Source organism: Malaya genurostris, chromosome 3 (assembly GCF_030247185.1).
Source record: "Malaya genurostris strain Urasoe2022 chromosome 3, Malgen_1.1, whole genome shotgun sequence".
NCBI lineage: Eukaryota > Metazoa > Arthropoda > Insecta > Diptera > Culicidae > Malaya > Malaya genurostris.
The window spans coordinates 170,196,975-170,222,440 of record NC_080572.1 but is presented as its reverse complement, the minus strand read 5'-3'; the positions used below and the strand labels follow the sequence as shown (position 1 = coordinate 170,222,440).

Here is a 25,466-nt window from a genome sequence, read left to right as displayed (position 1 = left end):
AATGTCATGCACTAGTTTGGAGAAATGATACCGACTGTGTGACATAAACACTGAAGCATGCTTTTGTGAACTACTCGAATCAATCTGAATCAATTGGTGACAAAATTAGTATCCAAAATTATTTAATAAAAGTATGAAACATATTTTCATGAGACTGTTATGAAAGAAGAGAAAGGCATTATCACACCACTAGGTGGATTAAGAAGGGTTTTTAGATTAGCATCACTGTTCTCATACAAATAGGCAACGCAAATGTCAAGCACTAGTTTGGAAAAATGATGCTGACTGTGTGACATAAACACTGAAGCATGCTTTTGTGAACTACTCGAATCAATCTGAATCAATTGGCGTCTAAAATTATTTAATAAATGTATGAAACATATTTTCATGAGACTGTTATGATAGAAGAGAAAGGCATTATCACACCACTAGGTGGATTAAGAAGGGTTTTATTGTTGCAATGACTGTTATTCAATAGAACCTTTAAACTGGAAAATACTTAAAAGTTATTTCAGCTGAACAATGAATGTGGATTTTAGGTTTAAAATGAAATAATTTTTTAGAACTTTTTCTTTGGCATAATTTTTTACAAAGAACAGTTACCGTGCTATACCGATTAGCGGGGAATTTTTCAACGCAATTCAACAAGAATCTGAGTTCTTGTCTAAAGATTTGGAGATTTGATTTTTTTTAAATATATATTAATTGTTTAAGCTGCAATTACTTAAGTTTTTAAAAGTTATGTGTCGCGTTTAGGTCAATTTATTGGTTCCAATAGCAGATTTATAATGAAAATTTCACAGAAAACGACTTCGGATGCGTTTTTTCATCATATTTTTTCGGTCAAATTTTGTATAAACCGTTCTTGTTTTACAGTGTTTAGATTTTTTGTGTTAAATAAATATTAATTAATAGATTTCCTGCCACTTTCTATCCACCACGCCACACAATTTTTCTATTAATAAAATTCGATTTCGATCGAAAAAAGGCGGGTGGGTAATGTCACAGACATAACTGGATGTCGTGAATACGAAAACAACTGACATGTTCCTTAACACTTCCGAATATCAATTAGTTGATCAATTGTATGAATTATGCAAGCATTCCCCTTTTCCACATTTTTCGCAAAAACAAAGAAGACTTCACTTGATCTCGATAACTGTGAATTTCACACAGCGAAAAGTGCAAAAATCTAACCAAACTGTTCTAGATTTGCACTAAACTGAGGATATTTCCTTTCGATTTGCGAACAACAAATCCTAATAGTTCTTTAGAAAACTTTTAGAGCCATTAGAACGGCTGATTTTGTGTAATGCTCTCCACCGTTGCTTTTTCATCCATGCAAATGACTGGCAGCTGTGACGTAATCGCTCTTGTCGGAAGCGAAACTAGCTTTGCAAACGGCACAAAATACATCTGCTCGCATTGGCGATAGAATCCAAACTGATCCAATTTTTGTTAGGAGCTTTGTTTTTACGTGATTTCGTTTGTAGCTTTTTCACTGATGGGCGGTCCTAACGGCTATAAAAATAGCCGCATACAGAATTTTAATGTCGATTATTTCATTTCGGATTTGCATTTTATTGAAAGAAACTATCAGGATGCTGTACGGGATTCATTCTTGCCTTTCAGAAGTACCAAATTGTGGAACTCACTACGATATTAAGCACTGTTCGGAATATTTTTCTCGAACGATTGGTTGTACAGCAGCAGATATTTCGTTCTCTTCCTCAGAACGCGTTCTGATTGGCTGGTGTTGACATGGGTCAAATGAGACAGGTTTTTCAATAGTGCACTATTGAAATACTTCAATGCTTTTGCTATACACTATTATTACTATTGTTTAAGTTGAAAAATTTCGATTCTATTGGTAGTTAGATTATATAAATCCTTTCACAGATCACTGAGCTATGAGCTGAGATTATATAAATCCTTTCACAAATCACTGAGCTGAGCTGAGTATTTTTACGAGCAAGGCAAACGCGCCTTATGGATTATCCCCTTTGATACTCGTTTATACCAAACATTTCAGAAAAGTTTAATTTTGAATTATTTGAGATTATGTCACACAACTGATAATTTTATCATAAAATTGTTATCATATTTCCGATGGCGTGTAGCAAAAATTAGGTTGATTCGTTAGATACAACAAGAGATATTTACTTGATATCGAGACCAATATCAAGGGGAACGTGCCATTTGAGCCAATTTGTTCTGATAGATACAACAAGAGATATTTACGATCAAAAATGTATCACTCTCTCAGAGGGCAAATTTTGAAAAGGCACCCCATAGTAAAATAAGTCGTATTCACGACAAAAAACATGCAAACACGTACTAAAAAGAAAACAGTCTTAAGTCAAATTAGTCTCACAATCCGTTCAAAATAACTGAGTTGCTATACTGAAGATGTGTGTTTAAATCGGTATTTTGTGTTTGCCACTGTTTCTGTATTCTGTGTTTGCCACAATTTTGTACCAAAAATGAGCCCGAATTCTAGGTAGATTAAGATTAAGCCCGACCACTAGGTGGATTAAGAATAGGTTTTTTTTCTGTACCATCGCGATCCTAAAAACCATTGGTTTGTCAATTGCAAGCTTGTGTCATATATATTTACTTAAGTGAAATTCTGTCGAAATTCTTGCAAAATAAAGAACATTTATGGGAAGTGTTTTGAAAACAAAATCTGCTGAATTCCAAAATACAAAAAACGTATAGGTAAACCTAAAAAAATAAAAAGGCCGAATAGCAAACATTATTGAACGAAAACAATACCCAAACTCACAAACAAATAGCCAACAGATTAAACGTTAGTCGCCAAGACATTTCTGATCGTCTACACATCATGGAAAAGATTCAGAAGGCGGAACATCATGGAAAAGATTTGATAGCGGTCAAAAACATTATTTCTGAACTCAGATAACTTTTACATCACTTATGTCATTATATCACCGGAAGCGTAAGTGACAGCCATTTGAATATAAAACTTGTTGAATGAACCAGTATTAGTTCCCAAACAAGTCCAACTTTGTTGAAATCGGCTCAATCATTACGAGAAAATTGAGCAGATAGAGGTGTGTTTTGTCGCTTACTATCTTATACCATTCTATAACCGGAATCAGAAGTGATAGTCATTTCACCTTGATTAATTTGATCACTTGAATATATAGTGAAAAATTATCCTCGTGTATGATGTAGAGCTTGGACAATATAATACATTGAATATATTCGATGAACTAATAATTATTAAACCGAACGTGTGGGTCGCAATATATTGCTGCTATTATTGGTAGAAACAAATAGATGTTATGTTCCATAGAACATAGAGCTACTCTAAATCAATGTTGCTCGAATATCAAAAATACAACGAATGTCTATGATCATCGCTCGCTTTCCTTCGCCTTTGTTCGATAATCGTTCTGGTATTCGGACTTGTCCGTATATTCAGGCGCGAACGAAGCCGACGCTGCTTCGTTACTTTAACGAATATCTATTCCTTGCAGTTGTTATTCGCATTGGACATACCCCCGAATGACTTAACGCGAATATCGAACGAATATTCATACAGCGATCATCGCCAAACCTAATTCGCGATGATCGTTCGTGCTGTCTTTGAAACATGCAAATTAAGATGTTTCCCCCCGCACTATTACCATAGTCTTATGTGTATGTGATGAACCATATTCCAGCATTCTCCCATTACTGCTACCGAACGAGATATGATGATTTTATTAGATGAAAAATGCTTCGCGAAGAATGGAAACCAACGATCTTCGCCGTGACGCTATTCGAACCAATTCGAAGAATAAAATAAATGAACGAATGACAAACGAATGTATAAAACGAACATGCACGATGTATACCAGCAGCGAAGAATGGATTAGTATATTCGGGTTCTCTACGATTATTGCTTATTCCTTTTGCACCCTTCTCTCGTTCGAGCAGTGAATAGTTCAACGTTGTTCGAGACTGGCATATTCGAAGGCAGTATAATCACAGCAAGGATGCGTGAATGAATTAGTTACACGAAGAATATTTGCAACATTGCTCTAAATGTGGATTATGATAATCTAGTTGGGCTGACGCGAGATAAAACTTGAATTTGCTTATTTATTAAAGTACACGCAGAGAAATAGAACACATTAGATGCTAAATATATTCAGTCTTTAAGTCAGCTTCTAACATTTGGTTGAATCAAATAGAACTATTTTCAATTAAAATTTGAATCTAATAGAACTCTCTTTGAATTAAATTTAGTGTGGAGATGCATATTAGATTGCAATATATATTCAAATTTGAAAACTTTATTCAATCAAATTAAAAATTTTTTGACTTCAATGCTTGTTACAGTACGTTAAATGTATTTGAATCAAATATGTCGTGCTATAGATTGAAATTTAAAAGTATTGTAGCATACTTTTTTTTTTTATTAAAATGCATATCTCGGTTGATTTTGCGAATGGCCGTATTTGGCAAGTGACAGTTTCTCTTTATTTACTTTCTCTTTCGATTATTGTGATTATAAACTTTTTCTTGGGTTTTACAATTCTGTTTGAAAGTCGAAGGTTTTGAGTATTATTTTATACAAAGAGTTGAGTGATAAACGTGAAAACCGCTTGGTAATTAATAGATAAGAATGTAAACAAAGAGAAGTTTCTCCACTTGCTCTTACGGCAACCGAGATATACGAGGTTATACTATATATTGGAATAAAATATTTTGACTATTGATTTCAACTGAACAGCTGAGCTGAGTCTTAGCTTCAAATTCGTGGATGTTTAATAATATTTTCTGTCCTTGAATCAACCATTAGATAATTTTTTATTCAGGCCTATTTGCGTACAAGCTTTACGTGGCGGATTGAGCCGATTTTTTAAATATTTTTTTTGAGTTGGATCTCGTTGTCACCCTTTTTCTTGGAGGAGAGGAGCTTCCATTTCCCTCCTACGAGGATTGAGGGGCACTTCGTTCGTGGTTCGTCTCGTCATCCATTGCCTCATCGATGGTATTGTTGTCGATTTCCGTCATCTTTTTGTTGCTAGTTGCTGTAGATGCACCTTGTTGGTTGCAATTACTGATTGGTTGGAGAGTAAGTTGTTATTTGTAGCTGGTGTACTTTGTTCTATAGGGGATGAAGATGGATTCGTTGAAGGGGATGCTTCATTGTTGTTGGTGGCTGTCACAGGTGTACTGGGAAGGAAGCACCGTTGTCCTTTGGTGTATTTGTCTCCTTGTCCAGTTTATCACATGGCTTACCGTAGTGAACAGCCTTTTGGCAATATTGACATGGTGCCATCTGATTGTCATAGGTAACAAGTGCTGTGAATGGAATTCTAACGGAATTGTATCTTGACCGAAAATCACATAAGAAGGTATCTTTCATATACACTGGAATGTTGTACTTAATGTACATTGAAGTAAATGCACACGTTTAATGTCAAGATGCATTTGCTCCTTAAGCAAACCTTCAAGTTCTCGTATCGAAGGTCGAATTTTGCACTGCCTGAAGTCAACAACAATTGTATTCTTTCGTGTCGGCGGTAGCTTTTGTTCGTTTGGTTCACTCATTTCGAGGTCGTTCTATTGTTCACTACACAATACTGTACTTCGTTTCTTCTGTCCCGAATGTAAGCGGTTTTGATTTATCGACTGACTTAGATGAGATGTGAAACCGAACTAAAATGAAATATATTTGAATTTGAAGCATAATATATTTGAATTCAAAGTTCTTTTTTTTTTAATTACTGTGTGTGTAGAAACAAAAACTATTTACTTCGAAGTAAATATCAAATGCATTTGAATCAAACAAAATAAAAATCTTTGAATTCAAAACGCAATATGTTCAAATTTTAAATTATGTTTTCTGCTTGTAGGTTTATTATATAAATTCATATAAAACTTTACTACAACGGCAATAGCCATAGTAAATTCATGTCAAATGATTCAGCAGTAGTTTTTTATAATTATTTTAATCACCTGCAATTTTGTAACGACAGCATATTATAAAGTAACCATTTACATTGCAATAACAACAAAAACAGTATTTATCGTTAAATCGTTACCATAACAAATGAGGTTACCTCAGCACATAAGATTTTTATATAATTTGAACTATATCAGCTGTTATTTTAAATTATGTGGGAAGTTTATTCACGATGCAATCGTTACTATATTTGTAGGTGTAATTCCTATTTCCAGTCATTTTTCAGTAGCGTGTACTGTACATCTGATTTCGTACCCCTCGTAGCTGCAATATGAGCCAAAATTTTGACATACCTTCCTCCATATTTGGTTTGGCTCACATTGACTATACATACACACACACACACATATTTTTCCGATCGCGTTGTCGTTTTCCTGAGGCTGTGCCGACATTAAAAATCACTGTTTCTTGGCGTGTGATTTCAAATCATCAAAGTTTTCGAGCATATTCAGTTAAAATCTGAGCTTCGTTGACATCGAAGAAAAAAGTTCATATTGAGTTGTTAACAGGCTCGGTGTTGCGATAGAACGTACTGTTCTACGGGTTGCTTGAAAAGTGTTGGTTTAGTTGCTATTCTGCCTCTGTTGATCAGTGAAGATCAGCGACATAGAAAAGATGAGTGAACGCGGTATGGGACCCAAATTGTATATTGTAGATTATAATCATCCGTAGCTTACTGAACGCATTACATAAATATATTTTTCGCAATGAACAAAATCCGATTGTTGACAACTGCTGATATAATATATGTTCTGTTATTCTGTCATTCCAGACCCAACTCGTTTAGATGTAACTGACATCGAAAATAGACCAGACGGTCTTATTACACATCTGGAATGCCGCACTATTCGCATCGGGACGCTCAAGTACGACACATCCGAGAAGGTATGACGGAGTATATGCAAAAAGAGAAGGAACATACAGTCAAACATAGCTATAAACTGTTATCCTATTTTCGACAGAATGAGATTTTAATTGTGTCTCTATATAAAACATTATTATCAAAATGAACCATGACAGTTAAGAGTAACCAAGAATATGCATTTTAGGGCGGTGGCAAAATTTTTTGTGGATATAAATTTTTGAATCTTGAAGATAAACATTTTTGCGACTTTCGCACATTCATTACTAATAATATCATCTTAGGACTTTAAAATGTGTAAAATATATTTTATCTACAGGTAACAATATCTTCTCGAGGGGTACGCATCATTGCACCGAATGTGAGGCGGGTAAATTTCAACTGTACACTGGATCTACAGTTTTATGAAATTGTCAAGGCAGTAGTTCATTTTTCAAAAACTTTGAATGTGATGTTTTTATATATGCTGCCATCGTGTGGTGCGTATATTCGCAATGAATTGGAAATGGAAGGGGATGGTAAACGTGAGTAAATTTGGATCATTTTCCCTAATGAAAAAGTGATAATCATGTCTTTTCATTTTTTAACAGTACCTTACTTTAATCCGGTGAGTCGTCAGGATGACAGTCATCGTCGCATCACACTGGTGATGGACCGAATTTCGGAGGAGTCCAAATCGATTGTGAAGAGTATCTTATCATCAGATAAGCTCGAGGAAATTTCCGTTCGAGATGCTAATGAACTTCTGCAGCGATCTTGTGGAGGAAATAAGGGATCGGAGAACAGTCCAAACAAGTAGGTGTTGTTTATTAGAGGAGGTATAGAATAGTAACAGATTTTTATTCTTAGTGCTAGCGGGAACTCTGGTGATTTAGCGGAGATTAGAAAAATTCTTATATATCCGCAAGGCAAGGGCGGAATTTCGATAAACACAGAAGACTACATGTGTCTGGCGATTGACCAGTATTTGAATGATATAATAATCGATTTTTATCTGAACTATCTCAAGCTGGAGTTACTGAAGGATGAAGAACGCAGAAGTGTTCATATATTTAGTACATTTTTCTATAAACGCTTGACTACGATTGGTACACGACACAAGGGTCAGGAAAAGGATCAAAAACTGAGTGCATCGCAGAAGAGACATGCACGGGTTGCTAGTTGGACTAAGAAAGAAAATATTTTCGAAAAACAATTTGTTGTTATTCCTATTAATGAGCAGTCTCATTGGTTCCTAGCCATTATATGCTTCCCGGGGCTTGAGATGCCAGTTTCGATTAATAGTAACACACCAACGCCTATCAAGCGGAAAAAAGTAGCACAGAAAAGTAAAAACTTGACACTTCAAATAGGGAACACCACGATCACGCCTGTTTCAAAACGTGATTTGGAATCGATCAATCTCGGTGATGATGACATGAGTGAACGGGACGAGGCAGAGGGCGATGACAGTGAATTGGCTAGTGATATTGAAGAGACAGATGAAGAGCCCAACGAGGGCAAACAACCGGTCAAGCAGTAAGTACCTAAAGTTTGCCTAGTTTTCGTCTACGACTAATGTTTGGTTCTTTTTTAAACTATTTAGACCTATTATTTTGATATTCGATTCATTGACTGGAGCATCGCGAAGTCGAGTCGTTGCCACATTACGGGACTATTTGACCTGCGAGTACAAAAGCAAGATGCCAAACAAACCGCCCAAAGTATTCAACAAAAACAACATGCCCGGCCATTGTGTTAAGGTGCCACAGCAAAACAACTTCACTGATTGTGGGCTGTATTTGTTGCAATACGTTGAACATTTCTTTTTGGTAAAAAATCTCAATTCCCATTACTTCAGGGGTTTTAATATTTTCCATTTTCAACTAGGATCCCATCAAAGACTATCGCATACCAATTAAATTACAAGATTGGTTCGACACAATCACTGTGACGAAAAAACGTGAGGACATTTCAAATCTTTTGAAAGAACTTATAAAAAAGCACAATCCCAATGTGTTACCGCTTCCCGAAATTAAATTTCCTACATTGAACGGTATGTCATCATTGACTTAGGTTTTAGATGCTGTACTGAAAAACCATTCTACCTTGCAGGTAAGCTGATTGTCGATCCCGATGATAGCTTTAATGATGCTGAATTTGAGGAAGAGGAAATGGAAGACGAGGAGTACTTACCTGGAACAGAATCATCCGGTAACGAACGTGTGGCGGAGGAAGAATCGAGTAAAGTGGTATCAACTGTAGTACACAAAAAGACGATAAAACTCAAACGATTCAACTCCTCGGGAGCACCAGTTCCAACGGTTACAACGCCGACTTTGGCAGCCGTTTCAAGCGGACAGTCGCTTCTGGCGACATCCCAGAAAAGGCCACTGGACAGCAGTGGTGGCAAAACGAGCCAAGACTGTAGTATAAGGCCCAAGGCACCTAAGATCAGTGATAGCCCTACTAAAATAGTTACTACACAAAATTAGAGATTGCGTAATCATCGACAGAGCTTCGAAAGGTTCCGTTACTAATCAGAGTTGAAGCAGGTCTGGCAACGTCAGTGATGTTGATAATTGTAAAAAAAAAGGAACTGAAAAAAGCTGGCTGCGAACTATTTCGACACGCATGATTATTCTTTCCGTTTTAGACGATATTTTTTAAGGTTATAGTATACCTAATGATTGATGAGCAATGAACAAGAGAAAACACATTTTCGTGTTCTAGTGACAAAAGCAGGTTCAATGTTTGTTTAGCTAGATGTATATTTTGAATTTTTTTACTCGGAAATACATTACAAAACATTCAAACAATCGCTTCTCTTCTAGGCACTTTTATCGTTCAAGTTTGTTGACCATTCTTTATGTCTTCCCATGTATGCATCGAATTTGCTGTTTGTTTACTTCACGCAGATACTCAGACAGCTTGGCGGTAGTATGGAAAACATTCATAACCTCAATGCAACAGGAAATGTAACCTTTAAATTTTAATTAGAATGCTTTCTCACAGAGGTCAGAATCAGCCAGCTTTTTCTAGGTTATGTACATCATGTATTGTCATAAATGATGTTGAACTTACTCTTAGTTCATATATACATGGCATGTATTTATTGTAATTTAACCCCTTCACTAATCCATTTATTTTAATACATGGCTTAAAATACAACACCCTTAAAATTGGTTAGATGATAATAAAATACTGTATAGATAAAATATCGTAAACGTAGCTAGTAAGCTTAATAAAAACTATAATATTCGTATTACAGTTGGTATTGTTTCGTTATTTCACCTATAACATCCGAAATACTTGTAGATATGAGATTCTTCAATTCTTCGAAAAATAATCCTGAAAATGAATGAATATTCAGCATGTCTTTCTAATATCATATAATACTCAGTAGAGTGCCTATAACCAGAGTGACGACATCTCATCCGTAATGCTGGCAACAATTAAAAACATTCTATTAGCTTTACATTGAATTGACAGGTCGTTTGCTCGTTTGGAACTGGTAGCTGTCATTCCAAACGAACAGCTGTCGCCACTCTGATTATAGTCACTCTAATACTCAGTACAGAATCATAGTTCAACAATTGCTTAAATGTGATCCAAGTTTCCTTCCAATACATGTAGTTTGATTAACTTTATTTTGTCAATAGACATTAATCTAAATTTATACAAATTGATGAAATATGATGGTACTGAGATATCATTGCTCCATGTATAGGCATTTTTGTTAGGTTAAGATATATTCGAAGCACCCCTGGCTCCTGGTTTATGATATACATGGCATGCATATAACAATGACGTCATTACAACATTGTTCGCATTCACGAGGGTAAATGGACAGGTGGCGAGATTTTTCTATGTGTGAGTGCGGTTGTCATTTTTTTTTATCATCCGTCGAATCGCGTCCAGTTGCTATAACCGATAACAAAGATTTATTTCATATTTACCAAGTCGATAATACTTTATAACTTGGAGAAATTGAACTACATACCCAAAAATACCACATATTAGCTCTGAAATAGAACATTCAGTCATGTTTTGTTTATTTGCGTGGATCCCGGCGCCATACTAAATTTCGTGAGAAAATTTCAAAATAGCTAAAACCGCCTTATTGGCATATTGTCACAAAACTGAAATGTAGAGGCGCTGCTTGTTTATAGATGATACTTTCAGCAAGAGCTGTCAAATCGGTAGGGAAATTTTTAATTACTCAACCTTTCCAACGATTTTTTATGAAAACGGGCAAATTCATTTGAACAATCATAGTAGAAGTTGAAGAAAAAGTTTTTACTCTGAGGTGGTAATGTTGATCTTAGTTCATTGTGCGAAATCTACCGTTTATTCAGAATAGAGCATTAAACTTTCATACCATTTTTCAAATGCCTGGAAATAACAAATAAAGTATCCAAAATAAATAGTACCCGATCGGTATACATTCTAGTACTCGAGAAATCAACATTACACTGGTTTCTGTTTAAGAAAATGTTCATCCGAAAAAACCTAACTTTACCCAATTTCACACATTTCTGAAGATTTTCCATGTTTAATCGTAGTTTACACTAAAAAAAGTAGTAGTAATCACTTTGAAATAGATTTTCTTCTACTCCGAGTTTACTTTTATTGCTGATATCTATTTGTACTATTCAATAAACGATAAAAATGTAGCAAATCACTACTGCCGAAATGAACATTTCCATAGAGAATCCTCCTTTTCTTGGTTCCATTTTTCATTGGCAGGTGTCGCTACCGGTAAATCAACTTTGTGACAATTTGCCAATAGCGCCACCAGTATTAACCATACATTGTGCCTAATAGTACTGTTGTTGTACTGTATCACTATGTCACGTCATTACACTCTCAAAAGTCACCGATACACTGAATAAGGATGTAGATAACATTCCGAAATACGTATCTGCATTATAACGTTTGATACACTTTCGGAAAAATAGTGACTGTGAAAATAGTGACTTTGTGAGAGTGTAATCACAGACTAACAGACAGGACACTCAAATTAGATTCTTCAATCATTTTAACGGTCATTTCGAATATTCCTTTATTTGGGACAGTACTCACATGTGTCATGATGGCGCCACGTTACCCTATCAAAAACATCATGTCTGTCATCTAGACTGTGTTTATTTTTTTATTTACCAACAAAGTTGCCATTCATACAGAATTACCTGTAATGTATTGATTTGTATACGTCCATGCGAATGTCATGCAGGATACAGATTTAATACATATTGCCAAAACTATATACATAATTGTGCCTATTTCTCATCCTCCAACGCAAGACAAAATCGAACCCGTTTTGTTACAATATTTACTTGCTTCTGGTCTGCCGCCACCTAATTTCTGGTGAAAACTACCAACACAATAAAAAATAGTCTAGATGAACAACGTTGAGTCAAATAAATGGTTACCTTCCAACATCGCGAAAAAGTTAAATATATTATCAACGTAATCCAATAATTTATTGTGACGATTCATTATCAAATATTTCGATAAAATCAGGCAACCCTGCAAGCAGCTGATCGGTGTTGACAAACGAGGGGAAACCAACTAGTAAAAAAACTTTTTCGTAACACAAGGGGTGTACCGATAGTAAATAGTTCGCGCAGTACAATATAGGTGGAGCTAGTGCATCACGAAAAATGATTTTTTATAAGAATTTACTCATACTGTCATGTCTGTTAGTCTGTGGTGTAATGACGTGACATAGTGGAATTCAACGGTACAACAACAGTAATATTAGTAAGAATATTCTACTAACAGCTCAAACAGAAATTTAGAAACCAGAAATAGTTACACCCAAACTTCCGTTTACGATCACTTTTTATACGTTACCTCTTTTTACGTAACTCTTTTTACGAACCAAATCCCAAATAACGTAAACTTTTTTTACGAACCTACTTCGTAAAAAGAGGTTTTGGCATACACTAAGGTCTCTTTTTACACGGGGGTTACGTACCGTGTTAAAAAAAAATCCGTGTGAAAGAAAACCGTGTTAATTGCAAAAAAACCGCGTGGAAAATTTGACGTTATAATTCCAAAAACCGCAGATTTGATTATTTGTTTGTTTTGTTTTGGATGAAATATAACTTTTGATCATTTGAAGGGAAAAAAGATCATTTTTAAACCCCAAATTTATGCAAGGTGCACATAACTGTGAAAATGTAACTGTTATTTCCCAATAAAAACGGAAATCTAAAAAACAGCCTGAGGTTACGAGAAGGGTCCAGTCATACTTGATAAAACACATGGGATGACAAATTAAAATTAGAACACTTAAGGAAACGTGTTGTACGATAAGCAAATTATTCTAAATGGCTCATGCCTTTTGTATATTGCATTCAGTTTTCAAAAGAACGATAATACGTACAATTAGAACCCATAAACACTTTCACTACAAAAAAAGCTTGAGAATAAGTTCTATTCAATTCCGAAGGTGCGATGTGTAGTAAACACTAACGATCTTAACAGTAATTTTCAACTAAACTGAGAGGGAAGACATGGGTATTGGGTGAAGATCTATGCACGCAGCGACAGAATCAAAGGGGAAGAATTCATAGAGATGAATATGGATCAAATTAGAAAAGTTATTACTATGTGTCATGCTGAAGAAACTCATTTCATAGGCGTAAATCATAATACTACTAGAGCTATAGAATTCAAATGGGTATAATCATAATCGTTCTCTTAATCATTAGTTCCCTTTTTTAAATTTTTTCTCAAAAAACAAATGACAGTTCTTTTTAAACTCTCATCAGAAACCGTGTTAATTGCAAAAACCGTGTAAATAAAAACCGTGTTAATTCCGGAATCCGTGTAAAAAAAGCCGTGTATAAAAAAACCGTGCGAAAAAAAAACCGTGTAAAAAGAGACCTTAGTGTACATCGAAAGCGATTTCCGACTCCATGGAAACTACAGTGTGGGCATTTTTGGAACGAGTTTAAAGAGTAGATTCCGGAAAATGATGTTTGAGGTATTTTGGAAATACAAGATGGTGACTTCCGGTTGATTGATATTCCTCGAAAACCCTTAAAATATGAGTATTTTCGGAACGGGGTTAATGAGTAGATGCTTTGTCGGAAAACGATATCCAAGATGGCGTCTTCCGGTTGATTGATATTTCTTGAAAACCCTTGCAATATGGGTATTTTCGGAACGGAATTGATGAGTAGATGTCGGAAAACTATGTTTGGTGTCGTCCCGAATTCCAATATTACATCCTCCGGTTTATCGATATGCCTTATAAACACTTAAAACAATGAAATTTCTGAAACATATTGGATACCAATAAACGATGTTTGAGCTCGTTTCAAAATTCAATGAGGTGACTTCCGGTATAGTGTTTTAAAGGAATACCAAGATCAAGGAAAATGGCAAAAACTTAAAAAAAACACTAATAAACTGGAAGTCACTGTTTTGCATTTCAAAACCACCTCAAATATCATTTTCCGACGTCTACTTTTCAATCTCTTTCCGAAAGTACCCATATTGTAAGGGGTTTCAAGGAATATCAACAAACCGGAAGTCGCCATCTTGGATTTCAGAACCACCTTAAACTTCGGGGCTCGAACATATGACAGCTGGCTTGTAAGATCATGTACGGTATATACAAAAAAAATATAGGCCCTTATTACCATTCTCACTTCCACTTTCACATTCACTTCACTTACATGTGACTTCACTTGATTTTACCTATTACCAGTATCACGCATCGTGAAGTGATCACTGTGGTGGAAAAACATATTTTTTTCAACAAAATATTGGTGGCGTGATGTTCATAATGACATCAAGTTCATCCAAGTAAATACTTTTGTCTTTAAAGAGACTTCCGTAATAAGGACCTACATTCACTTCACTTAATTTCCACCGTGAAGTGATACTCATAATAAGGGTCACAGACCACAGTCACTTCACTTGGTTTTCACAGTGTAGTGACACCGGTAATAAGGGCCATAATGTAATTTATAGCAGATAGTTGTTTGATATAAACAGTGTTTTTGAGTAGGTAAACCTATGAATATTGAAGCACTAATATAATATTCAAGGAAGCTAGTAGTAATATGTTTCATTATATATTAACTTTTGTGAATATATTGGAAATATATTAGGTTTAAAGTAGTATATACGGTGGATGCTACGGCGAAGAAAAAATAATGTTTATCGCCCTAAGAAATAAACATATTTATGAAAAAATAACTTTTTTGTTGCATATCACCCTTTAATTCCGGAACCGTCAGATTTAAATGAAATTCAAAAACTTTATATGGGAACGTAAGACTTTTTTTTTGAATTTAAGTTTGTGAAGATCTGTTCAGCCATCTTTGAGAAAATTGAGTGACATTATTTTCACTATTTTGTAGCTTATCACCCTGTAATTCCGGAACCGGAATTAAGTTCTAAATGAAATTGAAGAACTTTGTATGAGACCATAAGACGTTTCGTTTGAATCTAAGATTGTGGAAATCGGTTTAACCGTCTCCGAGGAAATCGAGTGACAATATTTGTCACACACACATCCCCACATACACACACAGACATTTGCTCAGTTCGTCGAGTTAAATCAGTTTTCACAGTAATTGTATGACCTTTCTATATGAGAAAGGTAAAAATCGATATCTTGTCCTGGCAACTTATGCTTATGTATTATTACTTATGTATATGCTAAATCTAACAGCATTTTACATCTTAAAAATGGGAACAAAACTCTCCCAATCACAACTGAAGCTTAGGGAAACTTGCGCCTACGTTTCATATATCCGATTCAAGCATTCTGCCGTTCGAATGGAATTATTCGAACATTATTTTTGTTCGAAAATCACAAATATCACGCAATGCAAAAAATATATTTCTTTCAACATTCATCATCTTGATTCACCTCGTGGATTTCTTCATTTATTTGAGAATTCGAATTTTGTCTGGCGATATTCTCTGAAACATGTCGACTAGAGAATCATACTTGCGAAATAAAGCGCGAGAAAGATAACATTGTAAGAAACTTAAGCTTTTAAAATGCGGGTTGAGTTTGAAAATAATATGCAAATTTTATTAAGTAACAATGAATCTAACAGATACGTCTACTAATATTTTACAGGTGAATTTTTTTCGCAAATCATTAAATATCTGTCTGAATGTTACCATTTTATTCCATTATTCAATGAATGATTTGAATTTCATAATGGCGATTGAGTTTAATTACATTATAAAAAATTTCTGTATTGCTAATTGCAGTTTTAAGGCCAAACATATCACAAATCATTCTAGGAATCACCGTTTTCAACGATATCAACATCATTCTCTTTTTGTTCTAAATCATCAGCGTTGCATTTTCCTGTATAACTAACGCTTTTATCGTTTTCATCCAATTCCTCAATACAATCAGTAATACCATCAATTTTGGAGGCGTTTGGCGGTCCAAAGAGTTGATTTTTCTTTTGGACCAGCACTTCTCGAATGATATCTGTAAATAAAAAAGAAGCACAATTAAAGTGTGTTTTGTATATATGCTCAAATTTTGTTAGACGTACCTTCAAGTAACTCTTTAGAATCAATCATACGCCCTATTTCCTGAGCAACCTCTTTCGCAACCCACGGAGCAACTTGCCGTTCAAATTCATTGCGATCTTTTTCACTCTTGATGTTTTCTACGGTATCGAGTACGTCTGGCAGAAGATCATCGATTCTTCCCTGCAACAATTTCGAAGCAGTAATACGCTCTTGCATTTCCTTGTCTAAGCTCTGAGCGATTTTATCCTGCAGTATTCTGCGCTCCTTCTCTGCAATTAGCTTACGGTCCTCTATTTCCAAACGACGGAGCTCGGCCAGTTCAGCTTCACGAATAGCCATGATTTGTTGCTGCTGCCGCTTCATCTCCGCTATTTCTTCCTCATGAAGAACTTCTATGAGAGCCTGTTCAATGGTACGACCCACCAGTACTTCAATAATCGGTTGAACTTCGGCATCGAAATCAAACAGTTCGCCTTCCAGGATTTCAGTTGCAACGTCTTGACCAACATTTTGTGGAACATACGGTGGTGATGGTGGTCTGTAAAGGAACAAATCCGTCTGACATCCGGCGTCCATCTCTGGGGGACGAACGAAGAGCTGTGGAAGGCATTAATAAGTTGGCAACAATTTATTTCCTTTTTTGTAGAGCACAAACAAACCTCTTCGAGATATTTTTCGGTTTGTACGTTTTCATGTTTTCGTCCTCTGACAGCTGGTGGTGTGCCGATGATTCCACGCTGATTGCGGGCAACATGTTTTTTACGAAGTAGTTGCCTACGACGAGCCTCCGCTTCTTTCTGCAAATTATCTCCGTCGCCCTGTTCAAAAGGAAAATCAACCAAAGATAATTGATTACTATCCATGTACATATGTCAATGCAGTTAAATCGAAAGCGGCTTAACAATGGTTGAACCAAAGCAAAGCTTGTGAATGTCATGTTGTGATATGAATTCTTGTGTCTTCTATTTTGCTAGTAGCTTGGAGAACAACCTATCGTATGCGTTGCAAAAATTGGACAGCTAAGATGGGCTAGCCTTGCCATTAGGATGTCGGAAGACCATACAGTAAAATTGGTTCAGTAGCGTACTTGAGAAACTTTGCGCCCGGGACGAAATAAAATTTGTATCCCCCATTAGAGATGGGCAATTCGCTTCTGAGATGTTCCAGTGAATCGAATCATTGAAGTGAGCTGACAGCTCACAGCTTTTTTCAAAAGAACCGCAGCTCACCAGCTCACTCATTTGCTACCCAGTTCACTGCATTATGACGAAGGGAACACGCTACGAGCTGAACGGATCTTCGGCTCTTGAAGAGATTCAATTTAGTCGACATCAATTAAAGATATGTTAGTGTTTCCCGCGGACCCACACGGACCGAAGGATGCGGCCAGCATAGATATTTACCAACGCCATCTGGAAGACTCATGCAACACTCAATTCGTCGACCACTGCCGACCGCCAGCTGAAAGCTGGATTTACGAGAACCCGAGATGACATAGTCTAATGATACTATTCTAGTTTTAAGTTAGTCGTTAATTAAGATTAGAAAATACCCTTGGCATCTTAAGCAGTGTGCCTAAAATTATATTACATTATTGAAGAAAAAAAAAGATAAATTAATTCGCATTGCATGCGCAAATCAATGATTCAATTTCGATCATGCATATGAAAGAAAAACGGCGCACAAAATGAACTTTTAGTTCAAACTGAAAGAGCTGATGAGCTGATACATTGAATCGATTCACTTTGGTGAGCTGATCGGTTCGGAGCTGTTCACCAAAATGAGCTGTTTTGCACACCTCTATCCCCCATCATTGGTTAAGTAAACAAAAAACAAGGGCTCAGCTCTATCCCTTTCTTATTACAAAACTACCGTTCTCGAAAAAAGGTTAAGCGAGCAAAAAAATGGTCCCACGACTTTGAACTGAGGAACTACCGTTCTCGAACAAAGAACTACTGCTCATTCATTCTTTCAAAAGAACTAGAGCCTTACTTGACTTTTAATAGTTTTTTTTTATTCAATTCAATAGTATAATATATATTTTAGGCACACTGCTTAAGCTCTAAGATGCCAAGGGTATTTACTAATCTTAATTACGACTAACTTAAAACTAGAATCATAATGTAATGTAGTATCGGGGTAGCGGATTCTCGAGAATTCAGCTTTCAGCTGCAGATCGGCAGTGGCCGGTGAATTGAATATTGCATGAGGGTCTTCCATATGGCGTTGGTGAATATAAACTTTTAATGGTTAAGGTTAATAGAAAGGTGAGGGTAGAGTTCCTAAGACCGTGCTAGTCATTTTTGGAAGTATTATTAATAGTAGGTACATGCGAGTTGCAAGAAGTATTTTCATTGTGCCCTCCGAAGAATTCAATATTTTGAAATACTGAAAAATATGTCTTGTATAGGTAATATTCTATTGATATTATTAGTTATTTAATTAGAATTAAGTTTTTTTTTGTCTGGATCTTGCAAAAAAGATTACTTTAAACGATTATTGCATTCAAAAATCCGTGTCTGATTTTGGCTTTTGATTGTTTCATCTGATATTTGTATTAAAAAAACGTGCTTAATCCACCTAGCAGTGAGATGATACCTTTTTTATCAATCCGCATGTGTTTTTTGCATGAATATTCTTTGGTGTTCCAGTTTTCATGACATTATTCTAATGTCCGTCGTTTTAAGTGGCAATTTAAGATTTTAATCACTCATTACTCTGTAATGTCGAAACTGCAAATCGGATCGAATTTGAATCTAAAAGTGCAAAAATCGATTAAACATTCCATGTTATGTCGAAGTAATTTCCACTTTAGAGTTTAGGGTAATTTAAGGTACTTCCAGAGCCGGTATTCAGGAACCAGCATAACCCAAACCGATTTGTATGGCCATATGACGAACAAATTGCAATATTTTTGAGTCCAACTTTAAAGCTTTTCGGGATTGTCATTTTCTATATCGCTTTGAATTTTAAAAATTCATTATCCTACAATTCCAGAATCGGAAGTCAGAATTGGATAAAATTGGATTTATTTTAATTTGAACTTTTGTTTCTGAAATTCGATTTGGATTTTTTTTGAGAAAACGATTGAGCTTCGAGGAACGATTCAATACTGGAACCGGAATTCGAAATTCGGTGTAGCCGAAGTCAGACAAATTCACCTGAGTAGCTGTATAGTTTACATTTGTTTCAAAATGTTTGAAAATCAATGTAGACATCTTTGAGGAATCGTAGTGCGAATTAAATTTTTGAGTGCCTTCCTAAACGAAAACTGAATACAACTAAAAAATGAAATAAGTTTATTTGGTTATTGACTATCCAAATCTGCTAACCCGATAAACCCGATTAATTTATGTGAAATAGACATTTTTATACTAATCACCCTGTACCCCTAAACTGGAAGTTGGATCTGACTGAAAAGCAAGATGTTTTTAGGATCCTAAAATTTTTCATTTGAATCTTAGATCGGTTCAGCCGTCTACGAGCAAAATGAGTTACACAATTTTAATTTTGTTTCATATACCATCTTGTAGTTCCAGAACCAAAAGTCGGATCCAAACATAATTCAGGAATCTTGTTTGGGAGCATACGACTTTTCATATGAATCTGAGTATATAGTATATGATAGTATATAGAAAACGGTTGAGTCATCTCCTAGTGAAATTATTTGTCACACACGCATGTGCTGATCTCGACGCACTGAGTCGAATGGTATATGGGAGTTATGTTCTTCCTGCATTTATTACTGTAAGTAGTTTAAATCAAAATAATTATGGAATTACTTTCAACTTGAAAATGCTGCCATCATCTGGTTTACATATGTCATATTCGAACGATTATGTTGCCAAAAACGAACCGTGCTAAAATCGGACCGATGCAAAATGTCATGACAAACGATGCTGTACACAGTCTGTCTGGTACTTAGCAACAATTGTATGTAACAGTATAAAAATCGTGTTTCACGTTGCTCCCAGGCATTACTTTGTCATACAGTGCTCAAAATTCCTACTACTGGAATAAGGAGAAGTCGCTTACACAAAAAATATTGATATCTCCGTTAAAAATGGACGGATTTTAACAATCTATGGCTTGTTGGATAGCTATTATCGTGCGGAATCTAAGCCTGGAAACATATATTATTTTCAAGGTCAAAAACTGAAAATATTGACATAAAACTTTGTATAACTCAAAAAGTAAACATCAGATCTTAAAACCATTCAATAGCGTTCAGGGTGACGGGGAGACCTTTCATTTGCGCCTAGTTCGGTCCAGTCATCTCTTAGATCTCGACCTCTTAGTTGACAACACACATACAGACACACACACACACACACACACATACACACACATACACACACGGACATTTGCTCAGTTCGTCGATTTGAATCGATTGGTATATGACATTCGGCCCTCCGGGCCTCGGAAAAGTTTTCTAAAATTTGAGCGAATTCTTTACCTATTTTTTATATTTATAAAAAAGGTAAAAGCAACGGATATTTCAAATTATCCGATTTTTGAGTTCAGTGGTTCACATGGAAATCCCAACCAGAAAGTGTGGTTTGAGATAGGTTAGATACACTCATACACGTCTCTATAGTAAATATTGGAATCACAAATTAAACTTTTTAGTCATAATTAATTCTAATATGTCACGTCACTACACTTTCATTAAGTTACACTGCACCAATACTCATCTCAGTAGTAGAGTCGCCATATTACTTTGCCGATTATACTAGTTTCAATCAACGAAGTGTGATAAAATCGGATACAATATCTTTGTTTCGGCTCTTAAAAGCAATACCGTAGCAGAATAGTTCTTGAATTGTTTAATACTGCTGTTATAGCGACGCGAAAGCTCGAAGCAAATGCACCCATTTTCATCTTAAGGTGAGATGAATGTCAAATTCGTGCGCACCAAAATAGCAGCACTGCACACTCATACAATTGACATGATATGTTGAATGTGATGCCGTGCGATGGCGTTGCTGAACTGAAGATTGATTTCGCTCCAAGCTGACAGGGTCTGGGAAGGGGTAGGGTCTAAATGATGAAAAGAAAACATCATTTTTGCAAATTCTGTTCAGGTCTATCGCCCAACAAAGTAAATTCAAACGTTTTGCATAATACAAAGCATCATTCGAACATTATTTTGTAAGTTTTTCGTGGAAAAATATTAATAAATAAGTCGGTGAAGAGGTATTTTTAAGGACGCTGCTTAAAAATCATGATTTTTGGTGTCCACTGTATCTCAGCGCAGACTAATCCGATGTCAACAAATCAAAGCAGCATTGAAAGAGTAGATGTTTTTCTAGACCCCAACGTTTATGTTTGATTTTTTTGAATTTTTTTGTGATTTTTGATGGTTGTTTAATGTTAAAACTACGATTTTTCACGAAAAATCCGCCATTTTGTAGCTGTAAAATCTCCCCAAAGTAACAAACAACAAAGAGGAGAACGTTGGGGTCTGGTATTTTACATGTACAAAATGTGTGTAAAATTAAAAAAAAATGGTGCAGTAGTTTTTGAATAACGATGGACACGGACTTTCAAAACCTGCTTTCGAGTAAAACGCTTTTAAAGTTTTTTGTCTATAAAACCGTAGAATACAATTTATTACCCTAGGGAGCCCGTAGTGTCTAACATTTTAAAAAGATCATATTTTTTCTTTTGTATTTTGTTATAATGAAACATTTCAAAGTGTATAGGGTGACCTCTGGAAAGGAAAGCTGCGTGGATGGCGATGATTTATATTAAAAATAAGTAGTAACTAATCTTTTAAGTGGAATCTGTTGGAGCAAGCACTCAGTCATACCAAGCTTTAACATATAAGTTCGATATAGTGCATTGTACATGTTTTCAGTGATACTAGTAATGAAGTATTTGTATTTTATGGAAAATGTATTTGAATAAACAAACAAACACATAGGCGAATGGAATTGAATGAAAACTAGCGCCGCTAATTCTTTTATCAGGTGGTTTTAGTTTCAAAATTATATTCATGAAAATCAGTGTTTTTCATATGCATAATTTAGCAAAAACAGTTTGTGATGATCCTAGTCTATGTACATGCGTACAATGCAAAGTGGTAGAAGGCAAGTTAAAATTTTCGAATTGTTTTTGCATATGCTTCAATGGTTGTTTGTGAAAAAAGAATGCACCGAACTCACCTTTCCTGATAGAAGACCAGCATAAGCGAAATAAGGGTTCCACTGAAGAGGAAAATTTTACTCATGAATTTTGTCTTGCTTATCGCCGGAAAATGATTGAATTATTATTATTACTAAGCGATAAGAAAAAAAACAGTACATATTGGGGATATTTCATACAATGAACGACCAAACAACAGTTTAGATACGTTGACTTCGCGGGAAGCTTATCTTACGTGTGATTAATTAACAAATGCTAAACGGCAGAACAATGTTTTCCATTCCTACTACGGACAAAACAACGGTGAAAAAATGCTACTAGCAGGTATTTCTATGTGTGTACTTTCACTTTCTCGTGTTTGAACTTACCTCTTGGGAATTGCCCACGATAAAATTGCTACCCCGGATGACCCGCCGATCGTGCATCACATTTTGATAGGAGGCATGGTGGTGAATTCTAGTGGAACAAGTTCGAAGGTAAAAGAGAAAGAAGAAATGAAATTATTAGTACCTAGGTTGTGGTATTTTGAGAGTGGAATACAACGACGGAGAGAAGTTTTTCGATTAAATGCTTTTGGTACATAACTATGACATCTTATGTATTTAAATCTCGACATTTCCGTTGTGTTGCCGTTCAGTCTAAGGTTGACCAGTGTTTTGGTCAAACATTCCACTCGTGTCATAGTTTATTCACCGCAATTGGAAAAACTAAAATAATCATTCTGTAAAAATGGTGAAATATGCAAATTGGGATGTTTGCAAAGTATTTTTTCACGTATTTTACGCAGGGATTGTTTGATTAATTAATTTTTGTCTCAATATTGTCTACTTTGAGGTTAAACGCACGCCATTTGGTCAATTATACTACGTTCACATTAGGCTCCTAAATCGTGGATAGATGAATCTGTTTTGTAAGCTTACATATTTATCTTGTACATGTTTGGAGCACGATATTGAATGTAACATTACATTAAATGAGATTATTTTTCAATGCATTCCAATTCAGATCCTTATATAGATAATATTTTTGAATTGAATTTTCGATTCAAGTATTGTTTATATTGTATTACTATTGAAGTACATGTCATACATGGATACATACATGGATGTAAAGTTTAAAGATAATGGAGCGGTTGCTGTTAGATGTGTCTCCAGTGAGCACGCCTCAAAGCTTGTGACAACATCTAGAGATTTATAATCGGAAAAGTCTGACATTGAAATCCAAAAACCATTGAAGCCTAGGATCAAAATAGTGGGAGTATCGGAAAATATCAACCAAAACGAGTTTATTGAAAATTAAAAAAAAAACCCTGCCGGACTCGTTACAACCGTGAGCATGTTCGGAATAATCCTACGGCAGTAATTTTCGAAAGTGACTCCAGCACTTACAACTGCTTGCTGAAGTTTCAGCATGTCTTCATCGGACGGATTTTCGAAGATGTTGATGTTGTTCGTTGCTTCAATTGCTCCGAATACGGCCACAAAGCGTCGCCCTGCAATAAGCCTGTTTGTTGCCCTAAGTGTGCTGAGAATCATTCAGTCAATGATTGCAATTCCAACTATGAGAAGTGTGTGAACTGTACTAGCATTGGTAATTTCGATGCAACCACCCACTGTAGAACCTCCTGTAAGAGCTGAAGCTAGTAATGTCCGGTCTCTGAACTACCGAAAGATCGATTTTCATCGTTGACAGGTTATTTACTGTTTGGACCATCGGATATTGACACAATGACATTTCAATTTTGTAATGCATTACAAGATTAGCTTACTGCAAATCTTCTCGTTACACGTAGACCGATTTCCCCCACCTTGGAGTGCGCTCTTTGCGCCGAAAACGAAATGCCTGTCAGCGTAAACTTCGCCGTAGACGTTCGACTGTCACTGCTCACTCACTGCATTGCTAGCATCGGAATCTTAATTCTGTCTTATATAGGTCTTATGTTCTTTGAGTTCAATCTGGATTGCGATGTAACCCCAAAGGGTTCTGGAACTTCGTTAATTCTAAAAGGAAAACATCAAGTGTACCTCCTAATGTCTACCTTGAAGAAGTGACAGCATCTTCTACAGCCACTGCTTGTGAACTCTAAAGACTGCCCCAGAAAGTATGGACGCAACCAAATTCCCTGCCATTTCGCAATGGTTCAGAATCTGTCAATTTTTATAGCTGTGTCCTGTTGTTTACACTCTTCTCTAACCACTTGTACAGTTGTACATTCGTTTTCATTAGTTTGTTTCGAAATGCGTGGACTTTCAGCAGAACAACCTCGAAAAATTGTGTACAAATGGTGCACAGAACGCGGACTGCCACTGAGGAAGATAGCAAAAATGGTAGGAGTAAGTGAAAAAGCCGTGCGAAATGCAATCAGGAAGTTCGGTGAGGATAACACCTTTGAGGATAAACCGAAAACGGGTCGAAAAAAAGGTCCTGCCAACCCTCAGTTGGATAAACGTATATAGATTTCAGTTCGGGATGTGGCCAAAAAAGTGGGCACTTCGAAGTCAATCAGTTTGAATCAGTTTCGAACCTATAAGAACCAGAAACAACCAAAACGTAGTCCGAAACAAGAAGCATCGATCAGGCCGAGGGTTCGAAAGCTGTACAATACGATTCTTGCTGGAAATTTAAACTGCATAATCATGGACGACGAAACCTACGTGAAACTCGATTACAAATCCTTGCCGGGACCACAATATTATACGGTGCGAGAAGGGCAAGTGTTAAACCAGTTCGAGACATCGATTGAAGTCGAAAAATTTGGTAAAAAAGCTATGGTATGGCAAGCAATTTGTAGCTGCGGTAAGATTTCGAAACCCTTCATCACCACTGCTTCAATAAACAGCGAAATATACATCAAGGAATGTTTACAAAAACGACTTCTACTCATTATTCGAAGCCAAAAGGGTCCGGTTGTTTTGCCACTACTCGAAATCAACGGTAGAATGGTATACTGCCAAAAATGTCACTTTC

At 35.9% G+C, this 25,466-nt stretch overlaps 2 protein-coding genes across 11 annotated transcripts in view; one reads left to right on the top strand and one right to left on the bottom strand.

Annotated features, from left to right (window-relative positions):
• The window catches only part of LOC131435144 (histone-lysine N-methyltransferase 2D), a 28,067-nt gene extending 18,424 nt beyond the window's left edge, over positions 1 to 9,643 (top strand). For all 5 annotated transcript variants that reach the window (XM_058602722.1, XM_058602721.1, XM_058602725.1 and 2 more), the window contains 7 exons: positions 6,756 to 6,868; positions 7,165 to 7,369; positions 7,436 to 7,640; positions 7,695 to 8,363; positions 8,431 to 8,656; positions 8,715 to 8,880; positions 8,940 to 9,643. In XM_058602722.1, the coding sequence (XP_058458705.1) occupies positions 6,756 to 6,868; positions 7,165 to 7,369; positions 7,436 to 7,640; positions 7,695 to 8,363; positions 8,431 to 8,656; positions 8,715 to 8,880; positions 8,940 to 9,319 (1,964 nt within the window). In that variant the 3' untranslated portion in view covers positions 9,320 to 9,643. The remainder of the gene's footprint in view (positions 1 to 6,755; positions 6,869 to 7,164; positions 7,370 to 7,435; positions 7,641 to 7,694; positions 8,364 to 8,430; positions 8,657 to 8,714; positions 8,881 to 8,939) is intronic.
• A 6,259-nt stretch (positions 9,644 to 15,902) lies between these two features.
• LOC131436180 (radial spoke head protein 3 homolog A) overlaps positions 15,903 to 25,466 on the bottom strand; it is a 30,619-nt gene continuing 21,055 nt past the window's right edge. For 5 of the 6 annotated variants that reach the window (XM_058604740.1, XM_058604739.1, XM_058604738.1 and 2 more), the window contains exons 4-8: positions 22,868 to 22,955; positions 22,520 to 22,561; positions 17,012 to 17,170; positions 16,373 to 16,949; positions 15,903 to 16,305 (exon numbers count right to left, since the gene is read on the bottom strand). In XM_058604740.1, coding sequence (XP_058460723.1) covers positions 16,106 to 16,305; positions 16,373 to 16,949; positions 17,012 to 17,170; positions 22,520 to 22,561; positions 22,868 to 22,955 — 1,066 coding nt within the window. In that variant the 3' untranslated portion in view covers positions 15,903 to 16,105. The remainder of the gene's footprint in view (positions 16,306 to 16,372; positions 16,950 to 17,011; positions 17,171 to 22,519; positions 22,562 to 22,867; positions 22,956 to 25,466) is intronic. The other variant, XM_058604743.1, reaches the window with a different exon arrangement.